Genomic DNA, 13,247 nt, shown 5'->3' on the forward strand with positions numbered 1-13,247 from the left:
TTTTAGTGGTTCTATACATGGATGCAAGTGTTCAATATCAAAGCGATTTTGACAAACTGTTCGAAAGCTCCAAGTAGAATAGAATGCAGTGTTCTCTTAGCAAGGGAATGTAAGAAAAAATTGGTAACCTAGTTCACAGTAATTGCCCAGTAAGTGGCCCCCTAGTGAAAACCCTGCTGTTGACCCAAAGAACCACACAGCACTGGGAACAAAGACATTGATTTCAAAGAGAAGCACGTGTTACAGAGCATCTCAAAGTGATTTGTGATTGGGGATGCCCATGAGAACTCTCACAAACAGACTGAACCTAAGAATATTTCTAAGCACTAGTTCTCAATATTAAATTCAGTGGATCCTAGGTGCCTACTGATAAAAATCACTGTTAGTCAGCTTTGTTTTGCTGTGAAAAAAAATACCTGATAAGAACAACCTAGAGGAGGAAAAGTTTATTTTGGATCATGGATTCAGAGATTCAGTCTGTGGTGGGCCAAGTCCATTGCTCTAGTCCTTAGGTAAGGCAGAACATCACGTCATAGCAAAAGACTGTGCCAAAGGAGAGCCACTGATCTTCTGGTGGCCTGGAAGCAAAGAGAGAGAAGGGGAAGGGGCTGCAGGAAAGGTTAAGTCCTCCAGGGCATGCTGCCAGTGGACACTCCACCAGCCTAGGTTACAGCCCAGTTACTCCATGCAATCATTTCATCTGTGGACATTTCTGCATTAAGACAGGCGTTTTGGGGGGACACCTCATATCCAAACCATAATAGTCACAGGGACCTTTTTTCAAATAAGTAAAAACAGTGAAATCAATTATTAAGATTTTTCTCTTGATTTTACATTTTGCTTCCATATATGGATATATGAATATGTAAATATATGTTTAACTACTACTATTTGCTTGGACTAGAGATTTACATATGATGGTATATAATTTATTGTGAAATTATGTATATACAGTTATTTGGGGATATAAATATTTCATGAATTCTGTCTTCAAATCCTTGAAAAGTCTGAGGATTGCTGCTATAAAAATATAATCTTGTTACTCTAAAAATTTCTCAGTAGGTCAAAAAGGCTAACATGTATGTGCCTATGGTTAACAAAGAACCTGCTTTCTAAGGTTTCCCAAAAGACAGGATTAATCTAAACCCAACATTTACTGTTACATGAACAATGGTGGGCACAGAGATGGATCTCACCTTTGCTTTTCTGGTGCTTAGGGCAGGGTCAGGAACAGAGCAGAGCCTCAACCCTTATTTGCATTTTATACCAGATCTGTATGTATAAAAATAAAGACTTCAAAAGTGCTTGAATACTTGAAATGGCTTAAAAACCCAATCTCTTCAATCCATTTGCAGTTTACTTTTTTTTTTTTAATGAGTTTACTGTGGATGGGTGTAGTGGAGGGAGGGGTGTGGGAGTAGGAGATAGGAGGGAGGCTAGAGGGAAGTGCTGGGGATTGAAGTGGAGCAGGTTGAGTCCCACACCTTTGTGATTATGTCAGGTTGTATCCTGCGGTTGTATGTAACTAAAAAAAAAATTAATTAATTAAAAATAAAATCTTAGGGGAGCACTATCATAAAAAAGAAAAAGCCCATCTCAGTTTTCTCTTCATGTTTTTCTGTTTTCAAAGAATCGTGCCTCGTTTTCTGACTTGGTGCCACCTATCTTCCAGGACCCCTCACTGTTGGGTAACTCAAGTTTGCAGTGAAGGCTGCTTCTGCCTATGCTTTCATACAAATGAGCATTACATCACTGTACTGCTGTACAGTTTATGCAAAGCTCTGTGTTGGGCAGCATGAGGCTACAGGCATTAGTGGGGTATCATTGCTGTTCCTAGGGAGTTAATCTGGTGGGAGAGAGGGATACACAGACAACTAATTGTATTACAAGGCAGAAAGAAAAAGTGCTGTGGTTAAAGGATTAAAAAAAATGCTGCGGTTGCAGAGAGGAAGGAGTAATTAATTCTCACTGGGAAGATTAGGAACAAGGAAGCAAAGAAACTAATATTTATTAAGGGTTCATGAGGTGCCCCAGGTGGGCTGGTGCTTCACGCTGGGCTCTGGGAGGAGGTTGCCTTTCAATTGCAGATTTTGGTCACTGGGATCCTGTGGGGAAGGCCTGGGTTCAAGAGGCAAGAAGACTGTGGGAAGATAGTCTTCTTCCAGCCCAGAGAGAGAAAGAAACTAAGGCAAGAAGAAACTCAACTTACCATGATGGGAAATGGGTTAGAAAGAGGAAACAGGTGACAGTTCAAAGGAGGAGATAGAGAATTCTAGGCAAAGGTAAAGAATTTTAGTAAGAAGAAGCTACGACATGGATGGAAAGGGGAGACCTGTATTGATGTTAGCAGGGATCAATTATGCGAGCAGAAGGCAGGGATTTGGGGATGGAGTGGGGAGTTGGCAGAAGGACCCAGACCTGGTGTGAGCTCAGTGGGAGAATTATTCAGTTCCTTGGTTTCAAAGAAAACAAAGGCCAGTGGATGAACCAGCTAACTTGGCACATTTGGGTGCTTGGTGCTAACAGATCTAACAAACATTGGCCTGTCCCTACAGGAGAAGGGAGCAAGTGTCAACTTGTTCCCTCTCTCCTGAGACTAAACTATCAACATTTGACAGCCCAGACTGCTTCAGCCCTGTGACATCCCCTGTAGAGCCTAGTAGTGGACTGGTCATGGGGCAGCCTTTCACCAAGTCCTAATTGATTCCCAGTGAGCAAGGACGTGAATTTCTGCGGTCATGTCATGGATTTTAGAGTGTTGCAGAAATTTAACCTGAAAATTCGCCACACAGATACAGACAAAGGTTAGAGCATTGAAGAGTTTACCATCAAGAATTATTTCTAATGCCATAATTTTACAGAAAGAAAACTGTGTCAATTGATTAACTTCTACTGTAATTTGTTAGCTGCTCATTATACTTTCCTGTCTTGACTAATGAAAACGTTTAGAGCTGCATCTTTATGGAAGCTAACTAGGCCAGGCAGCTTGCCGGTCTTAGAATAATTAGAAAATTTTGCATTATCAGCCAGTGGGATACCTGCCTCTCCTGGGGAAGCTTCATAGAATGTTTTTTTTTTTTTCTTTCTTTCTATTTCCTCTTCTTTCCCTCATTAGTATCTGTTACTGAACTACTAAGCCCAATTCTGCACAATCTCACTATAAAAATATATTATAAACATTTATGAGGCTGATCCAGCTGAATTAAACTCTTATTCATTTACTCACTAGGTTGGTAGAAAGAAAAATTTTGTTACCATGTGAGATAACTTAGGGGAATTTATATTAGTAGGTCTTAAAAATGTTTTCCTAACTTCCATGAATGTTAAGCCAGGAAAGGCAAATTTGTGGTAAATCTGTTCCTCCACCATCTTTCTGTGTCCATGATACATGTCTATAATCTGTAATACTGTCCTTTCCTCTTAGACTATCGATGACTTCAGAATCCTTCTCAACACAGCATTATAAAGAGCAAGAGGTTGGAACTGGCCTGGAGGATGAATTAAGCAGGTAATTGCTCCTACCAGACTATAATCTCCTTAAGAGAAGAAACCAACTCAATGGCTTGCTTTTTTTTGTTTTGTTTTTTTTTGTTGTTGTTGTTGTTTTCCGGGGTTGGGGGCAGTGTACCAGGGTTTGAACTCAGGGGCACTGGACCACTAAGCCACATCCTGAGCCCTATTTTGTATTGCATTTAGAGACAGAGTCTCACTGAGTTGCTTAGTTCCTCAGTTTTGCTGAAGCTGGCTTTGAATTTGCAATCCTCCTGTCTCAACCTCCCAATCCTCTGGGATTATAGGCGTGTGCCATAGCTCCTGACTCGATGGTTCTTAATGAATGATTGAACAAACAATGGGAAACTATATGAATGTGTTAATGGATGCAGAGTGAATTTTACTTTTTCTACTTTTTCATTCAACAGAAATGCTTGCAGGAAGGCTTCATCTCCTTCCTAGGAAATGCACTGTGTATGTCCACATACCTAGTGGACACCAGCTCATAGACCCTTAGCTGGAAGTAACCCAAGAGAGTATCCATGGCCAACTTTTCAATTTACAAAGATGAAAAGAGGGTGCAAAAAGGACATTCAGCTATCATGCAGGCTCTCAAGCTTGTGAGGCATTCTGCTGCATTCCACATCTGACTAATGTTCCTGTGTGGCCTCCGTCATTTTCTTTGCCATTTCATCCATAAAATGGGGGAGAATGATTATATCTGCCTTGTATAGGTTTGTAAATTTTAAACAAGATAAGGAGTACAAAGTGAATAGTATAGTGGCTGGATCTTGGTAAGTATTCAAAAAAAGTTAGTTTTCCTCTTTTTTTCATCTTCTTTTTTTCTTTCTTTCTTTTTTTTTTTTTATTTCTGCAGTACTTGGTATTGAATCTAGTGGTGCTCTGCCACTGAGTTACATCCCCAGCCCTTTTCATTTTTTATTTTGAGACAGGGTCTCACTAAGTTGCTGAGGCTGACCTTGAATTTATAATCCTCCTGCCTCAGCCTTCTGAGTCGAATAACTGGGATTGCAGGGGTGCATCCCTGTGCCCAGTTCCTTTGTATTTGTATTAGCTGAACCAGTGATTTATCATGTTACATTATACTTCATTTTTTTTTCCAACTCATTTTTCAATGAGTTGAAAGCTTTTTTTTGAGTCATCCTTGTTATATATAAATCGAAAAGACAAAGAGGATATAAGGAATAAATTTGTAATAGATGAGAAGAAATACTTTCTGTGTGAAAAACATAAAATTCCGGAATCTCATGCCATGCTTCCTTCCTGGCCTAATCACATTGTTTCCAGATATGCTTCCTAGAAAATAGGTTTAAAAATTGTCTTCATATCATACAGGATGTAGTTTTATACAAATATGAGTTTGCTGACCTGTTCCTTTAAAAAATAACTCAGCACGAAGATTGTGCATTCAAACCTTCAGTTCACTCATTAGTTGGGGAGGAAAAGTTTGGGCTGGTTTGATGCTGGTTGCCAGGAAACATACAAAGGCCTCAGAAACAGATGAAACAAAACAACTCCACATTGCTGGGAAGGTGGCCTTCAGGGGCAGGGACTTCACCAGTGGGGGAACTTTGCAGCTTCGTCCTCTAATGTCCCCAGACAAGAAAATGGAGTCGAAAACCACAACTTATTAATGTAAGCAAGGTTAGCCACAGAGATCTTGAGGAGTTACTTTTCTAATGCATTTAAATGAGGATCTGAAGGTGTTTCAGTGTCAGTGGCTGTAATTATGGGAAGCTTTACACATTTTTAATCAAACAGTACAAAGAAGGGGACTATGGGTTTTAAAATAAACTATGGAACTAAGCGTGGGAGGGGATCGAGGATTTTCATTTCCTACCTTGGCTTAGACATTTTGCCTTCTAATGATATGCCTTGAAAGGGTGGTGCTTTTTATGGGGGGCGGGTGGGGACCAGGGATTGAACTCAGGGCCATTTGACCACTGAGTCACATCCACAGCCCTATTTTATATTTTATTTAGAGACAGGGTCTCACTGAGTTGCTTAGTGCCTCACTTTTGCTGAGGCTGGCTTTGAACTCACGATCCTCCTGCCTCAGGCTCCCAAGCCACTGGGATCACAGGTGTGTGCCACCATGCCCAGCTCTTTTGTAAAATTTTTTTTGTTTGTTTTGGTACTGGGGATCGAACCCAAGGACTTGTGTATGTGAGACAAACAATTTACCAACTGAGCTATATCCCCAGCCCTCTTTTTGGAATGCTATTCTAAATTGAGTTTCTTTTCAAAGGCACCTGTTGAAATCGGGAAAAAAAGCCTCAGAAAGAATTGAAGGCCCCCAAAGAGGTGAAGCTATGATGAGTTACCAAAATGCTGCACTTGATTTAAGCACTGGCTCCCAGCCTGAGCCAAAGAGCCCAGAGAGGACAGAAAATGTGACTATAGATAGAGACTATGGCACAGGCCTGCTTGAAAACCAGCTCAGCGTGGATGACTTTGTGAAGATACAGAGGGCCTTCGAGGTAAGCGTCATGCTTGTAGACCAGAGAGTTTGAGTTGTTCACAAAGGACACTAGGATGAATCAGAAAGAGGCTTCTTTTAAAAAAGTATTTTTAATATATTTAATGATTACAGCAGGGAATTGAAAATAATGAGACCCAGCTTTAACATCATGTACTTGTTAACTTTATCCCTCAGTTCTTTGGGATGAATAATAATACTTAGTTTGAAATTGCTGCACATGAATTTTGTCAAAGAAGGACAATTTATTCTTGGACAACATTTGTTTTTGAAATCAACATATTTTGGGGAAACCAAAAATTTGGTTATAAATGAGAAAAGCCAGATTACTGAGATAACCCTCAGTAACTGTTCTTGTATTTGGTATATACATAAAACTAAATAAATACAAATTTGAACATCCGGTTTACAAAAACTCTCTCCTGCCTCACCTGGATTGTCACAACTCTTTTTCAAAACTGATTTTGGCATTTTGTTGTCCCCAAGATCCCATATGAGAGTCCTGCCTTTCATGCTTCTTGTAAATCCTGGAGCAATGCCCATAAAATAAAATTAGAAGTTTTCATTTTAATTCCACATAGAAAATAAACCGTAGGAACTTAACTACAAATGAATAATTTCCTTTTCCCTATCTTAGTTAATTAATTTGAAATTCTGCAGCTATGCATAATGAACAGCATATATCAAAGTGGTTTTAGTTTCAAATGTGGGTAGGAAGAAATGCCCTCTGTGCTGTGTAATTTAGGTAGACCTGAGCCTCCATCCTTTCTGTTTCATTATATTCACTAAAATATGATCTTAGGGCTTCATAAAGTCCCCAAAGGGGTGCTTGGAATATCCATATTAGTTTGAAATAGACATATAATATTTTGCAATACAACCTTGAAATTTATAAAACATGAAATGTAACAATTATATTAACCTGTAACTGGTAGTTTAGTCTTTAAACTATCAAAAAAAAAAAAAAAAAAAAAAAAAAGAAAAAAGAAAAAGAAAAGAAAAGAAAGAAAGATAACAAGAGCCAAAAAGAGTTGCTAACCATTAAAATTCTGCTATACCCCATTTTTGTATATAACAACTTAGATTCTTCGTTAATAAATTGATGTCCCAATAATATAGATCACTTCTTTATAATAGAATCTATCATATTTAGGAGCAAAGATATCCTCCGTCTTATACTTTTCCTCATTTTAACCTTTATGTATTTGCTATTTTTCTAACTGCATTTTGTCTGAAAGATTTCAGTGCTACTCCATACTCAATGCCTTCAAATGAATTTGGCATATTTTGATAGACATAGCCAGCATTTTGACAGCTTGAGGACAATCAGAAAAATGTAACAATGGATTAGGATGACTTTAACTTCAGAAAGATATATGGCAGTTTTGTTCTGCTGTTAAGAACACAAAGAATTTGAATGTTAGAGTCTTTTAGGAGAGTTAACATCATAACGTTGATGTGTTATTGGAACTACCGCAGAGGGTTGGGAGTGGGTGTCTTTTCAAACTACAGATTCAACCTATCAAAGTTGGACCACTAATTTTGAAATTACCAGTTGGAAAAGCAGATGCTGATGGACTCAAAGGAAGAAAAGGATGCAGTTCAGAGCTTCTGTGAACAAAGAGTCTATGACAATTTTTTTTTCCCCAACCGAGCTTTGCAGGTGTACTTTCAAGAAACAATGAAGCTCATCCATTTTTAAACCATTCAACAGAGATAGACAGGAACAATCTAGTGACAAGTGTATAGCCAATACTAAGAGTGAGACCCTTGAGTAAATGTGAATTCCAAACACAGCATGGACACCTCGAGAAGATGATATGCTGGATGATTCCAATGAAATGCAGCCATCTGTCACAAGTGCGAGGTCCACAGGCCACAGGGGAAAACTGCAGCGAAGGAAAGCATGTCCTCAGCAGCTGAAGCTCCAGAGACAGTGGTTTGTGCTCCAAGAGTTAAAGACACACTCTTAGAAATCACATGATTCTGGCACCAGATTCCTTTATCTCTTATTTTGTTTTGTTTGTTTTGCTTTTACACAACTTGCTTATTTGGGACTGAAGTGTTGTCAGATGTTAGCTGAAGTCCATCTCCTTAAATAACAGGGGCAAGGATTAATGAAAGACAGGAAGTTTGGTCTTTGAATTGTACAGTGAATGTTTTCCATATATCTCTAAATAAAATGTCCCATGCCAAATTAGTCCTAGTATTAACATTTAGGAATAAAACAAATTATTATGTTCACTGTATAATGGTACAAATGAGTCAGAATCACAGCTTTGCCACTTACAATGTGACCTTGTGCACATCAACATGTCTGGATCTGTTTCCTTTATTTCTAACTGGGAATAACAGTTTGTGTGTGTGTGTGTGTGTGTGTGTGTGTGTGAGGATTAAGTGAGATAATATTTGGAAAGCTCTTGAAAGAGTGCTTGCCACACAGGGGAAGTTCTCAATTAACATTAGGTGTTATATATTTAGCCAGTAGAAGTTGAACTCCATGGCCTCTAACATTATCTTTTTTTTTAAAAAAATATATTTTTTAGTTATAGATGGACACAATACCTTTATTTTATTTATTTTCATGTGGTGCTAAGGACTGAACCCAATGTCTCATACTTGGGAGGCAAGTGCTCTGCCACTGAGCTACAATCCCAGCCCACTAACATTATCTTGATTCAAATTTATTTATTTCCTAAAGAAAATTAAGCTTCCAATGATACTTGCTACTGTTTTTTTTTTTTTTTTTGTTGTTGTTGTTGTTATTTTGTGTGTGTGTGTGGTAGGAAATGGTTAGCAATAAGTGTTGAAAAGGCAAATAGTTACATAGACATGGAAAATAAACCCACATCATTTTCCATCTCCCATTTCTTATTTTATTAGTGGGCAAAAGATTCTAATTAATGTCTTGGTTCTGTTCTTTGGAACAAAGAAGTTACATGGAGAGAAGGATGAGAAAAGTAACTTGTGGACTTAATTTTCTTTCAAGTGGTGGTGTCAAAAGGCCATATATCATCCTGAAGGGAGTGAAACTTGTATTATTCATAGAATTATAAAATGGTTGTTACCCAAACTTTCTTGTAGAACTTGCAAGGCTTAGAGAAATGACATGGTCTCTGGATGTTCATATTATTTTTGATGTCAACAATATTTCACATTTTCTTAGAAACTTCAAACGCCAGCTATTGTATGAGACAGACTGAGTGTGGTTGATGATTTTATAGGAATGGTGAGAATTAAAAATTATGGCGTAAGGGAAATGAGATTTTTGGAAGGCCACACTGGGGCTGTGTGTGTGTGTGTGTGTGTGTGTGTGTGTGTATATATATATAATGTTTCTTCTGGGCATCTGGTTATGTAGTCATCCAAAGTTTCCTTACTTTTATTTTCTGTTGTTGACTTCAGTGCCAGGATGTTCTGCCTGTGATCCTGGATTCTCTGTTGCTTGTTTGATCTGGGAGCATAGTTTGCTTTTCACTACTGGTTTCTTCCTGGCATATCTGTTCTGGCCAGGCTATAGGTGCAGAGGCAGGGACTGGCCCCGCATTATCTACTGTATGCTACCACTTCCCCAAGCCCACTTTCTGTAGAAACAAAAACTCCTAAGCCTCATGGAACACAGGAGGTATTCATGCTCAAAGTAGAAAGGCTCAGAATAGTTCAGTGTGAGAACAACATGGCTACAATCCTAGCAGGAAGTCCCTAGAGACCATCCAGTGAGAATTCTTGGAACAAACATGTCTTTGGAGTAGATGGAATCTAAACATAATGTTCTGGTGATACTTTAATCTCTAAAGACCAGAAAAGTTCAGGAGACAAAATTGGCAAGTGTTTGAAAAGTAATAAAATAGTTACATTTATAGATTTTATGGTACCTTCATTCTTGATTATCTTTATAAAATTCCCACCATTCCTGTAGACAGATCCTATAGCAGGGCCTGTGAACTGTATTCTTTGCTTTAACAAGAAAAGATGAGGATTCTGGTACCCTGCCAGGCAAGCTAAGCTTGAAGGGAATATGGAAGGTCAGATTTGCCTCTTTTTTTTACCTTCCCATGATTTGTCCGTCTTTCTAAACTGTCAAGCTTCCTTTCAATTTATTAAGGGCCCAGAAGTCTCTAGGGCTTCTCTTTGCCCACTGTATGTTCACTAGTAAGGTACCCAAAAGAAAAGGACCTACGGGGTGTGCCTCATGTTGTGACTATTCTCATCGTTTGCTTCTTTTCTTGCCACCCCAGACACCACAATCTCAAACATGTAAATAAAATTTCTCAATTGGTTTTAGTCCCTCCTCTCAAAACATTTAGATTTTGTTGTCTCTGATAAAATGTGAGATAGTCCATGAAGATCATTTAAAAATTTTTCTTAGATAAGACTGATAGTTAAAATATAAAATTAAGACAGTGTTATTCAAAAAGGTTTCAAATTAGAAAATCTTTGGTCTTTTTTAGGTTTGCAGATTCTACTTAATACTATCGTGCATCACCTAGTTCCAGTACTTATTCTGAGAAATGCGCTGTTAGGCAATTTAATTATTGTGTGAACATCATGGTGTATACTTACACAGACCAAGATGGCAACAACATCATTGAGCGGTATAAGCTCATGAGACCACCTTCATATATGTGGTCCATTCTTGACCAAAATGTCATTATGTTGTACACAGATGTTACTATGGTTTCAATATGAATATGTTCCCCCAAATGTCTGTGTGTTATAACAAAGACTTGGAACCCAGAGGGGTGATAAGAGGAGATACTGTTAACCTTTAAGAAGTAGTGCTTAGTAGGAGGTCCTTAGGTCATTGAGGGTACATTCAAAGGGGACTGTGGGACCCCCATCTTTCAGTCTCACTTTTTCCTATCTCTGTGCCTGAGTAGTTTGCTTGGCTGCACATTTTCATCATAATATGCTGCCATCACCAGAGGCCCAAACCAATGGAGCCATCCAATCATGGACTAGAACCTTCAGACCTGAGAATAATAAATAAAACTTTATATACTTCTTAAATAAGATGCCTCAGGTATTTTGTTACAATAAACCAATGCTATAAATAACAGTCTAACATGGTAGAGATTTCTTTCTTTCTCATGTAAAGTAGAAAGCAGATATTTCTAATTTGTGAACAGCTCTAATTAGGGATTCAGGTCCTACCTAAGCTTCTTCCCTCTTCTGCTTTCCCAGATTGACATGCTTCAAGCTAGAAAATATGGGAAAGCAAAGGGGAGCCTGTAGAGATTATCTCATTGGCTAAAGCTCGGTCAGATGCCACACCTAATTGCAAGGGAAGTATGGAAAGGTGTATTCTCAGAAAAAAATCTCGCCAATGATCCTCTTAGAGTTTAGGGGTAATACCTTCCATCTCTCCTAACAAATCAGCATACTTCATTTGTAATGTTAGGAGAGCCGTGTGCCTGATTATATTCTGTGTTTTGACTTAGTTTAAAACTAAGCTTACTGTTCAATCCATACAACTAGTCTTAGATATTCTGAAACAATTATTCATTATTTCTATTATATGACTCTTGTTCTTTTATCTTTGCCATAATGTTTTTTTTTTTATCACCTGTAACTTTTGTTGTAACTGAACTAAAATTCTGGAAATCAGTGAAGGTGAAAGTGATGAATAAAAACGTATTACCTTTCATCTGGGGAAAGATTTTTATAAAGCACTTCTGTGACCATGATGTTATTTGATCCTCTCACCAGTCTGAAACCTAATCAAAGCAGACATTTTTATTTCCCGGTTGCACATAAGGAAATAGAGACTCAGAAATATTTAATTGAATTCCCTCATGGGTCAGAGCCAGGACTCAGAGGCAGATTGTCCATTTTCAGTGCATGCTCTTGGGTGACTTCTACTGACCGCAAACTTCCTTTGGGATGATACTCCTTTAAGGAACAAGAATCAAATAAGATAAAGACTTCATTAACAAAACAAGCATGTTAAGTCAATAGTGTACAGGTCGAGGCTCTGCTAACTTGGAGTTGATGCATAATCAGCAGATAATCAACAATGCCTACAGAAAAATCAATGCAAAGAAGGGTTGAAGAATGAAAGGCAAAAATAAGAATATCCCATTGCTTTTTTTATTCTGGTTTCTTTCTAAAGGCATCTCGATGGAGACTTGTGAGAAAGTAAACAGGTAAAGCTTAATCAATAACTCTATTATACAGTGAAGAGTGCATTCAGTAGCCTTAGTCAATTCATCACCTGCTGAACAAAGGCAGCAGGTCAGAGTGCTCCTCACCCAGCTCCCTTAGTAGAATCAAAACATCTATTTTTGGTGGCAGCAGAAAATCAGTGAAGCTCTGCAGGTCTCCTTCCTTAGCATTAAGGTGATAGCATGAGGACAAATCCAATTTCACTAAAGCTGGCACAATAGAAGATGGCAGAGGAATTCTTTGGTGATTTTGCTTCTCTTGTTAAAATTCATGGGTGATGGACTGCAAACGGTGTCATAACCAAAAATCAAGGAAGTGAAACCATGTCAGTACAGATAAAAAAAAATGTGTCTTCCCAAATGCTGCAGCCTTTATGCTGAACTTTGTGGCAAGTTCTAATAGCTTCACGCCTTTTCCAATTTCTCTGTGTACTTTTGTAACGGATGCTTATAAATAAAAATGAATCTGGATCAGAGGAGGTGATAAAGAGAGATTTGGGGGAGCAAATGTTTTAACTTTGAGCTTTGGCCAGGACTAGAACAGAAAAGGCAACTAAGAAGCTTGCTATAAAGGAAGGAGAAAGGAAGGCAGAGATGTCCATTGCTAATCACCGGTAGTGCAATTTAGCGGGACCCGTGGACCATGGTACAGCTGCTTTTTCAAATTTCTTGAAGATTAGGCAAGAAAATGGACAATGTAAGAACTGTGATTTGAGCCATTTGGATCTCACATTTGTCATATTTTGCCAATATCCAATCAAGTCACCACCAGCTTCGATGATAATTTCTGACCTTTTCCCAAGGCTGTAGCTTATATGTGTTTAGGACCAAATCCTGGAGTCTCTTCTCCCCTCATCACATCTCACCACCATTTTTGGATATACTTGGATGGAATCTGAATTTTCTGGGTGCTGACATTCTTTGCTGAGGACGACAGGGGCTGCTGGTTTTCCCTACTTCTCAACCTCCCGTGTGTGTTTGCGTCTTTCTCTAATTCTCTAAATCCACCTGAGGCTGGTTGTCATACTAGTTTTGCTGCAGAACTGTATTGCCCACTGGCGCCAAGCTACATGGGGTTTTTAAAATTAAAT

At 38.5% G+C, this 13,247-nt stretch overlaps 1 protein-coding gene across 5 annotated transcripts in view; it reads left to right on the forward strand.

Annotated features, from left to right (window-relative positions):
- Positions 1-5,000: 5,000 nt before the first annotated feature.
- The window catches only part of Wdr49 (WD repeat domain 49), a 145,498-nt gene continuing 137,251 nt past the window's right edge, over positions 5,001-13,247 (forward strand). For 4 of the 5 annotated variants that reach the window (XM_048814360.1, XM_048814365.1, XM_048814362.1 and 1 more), the window contains exons 1-2: positions 5,001-5,148; positions 5,762-5,993. In XM_048814360.1, coding sequence (XP_048670317.1) covers positions 5,147-5,148; positions 5,762-5,993 — 234 coding nt within the window. In that variant the 5' untranslated portion in view covers positions 5,001-5,146. Of the gene's footprint in view, positions 5,158-5,761; positions 5,994-13,247 lie in introns of all 5 variants that reach the window. The other variant, XM_048814361.1, reaches the window with a different exon arrangement.

Source organism: Marmota marmota, unplaced genomic scaffold (genome assembly GCF_001458135.2).
Source record: "Marmota marmota marmota unplaced genomic scaffold, marMar, whole genome shotgun sequence".
Classification (NCBI taxonomy): Eukaryota; Metazoa; Chordata; class Mammalia; order Rodentia; family Sciuridae; genus Marmota; species Marmota marmota.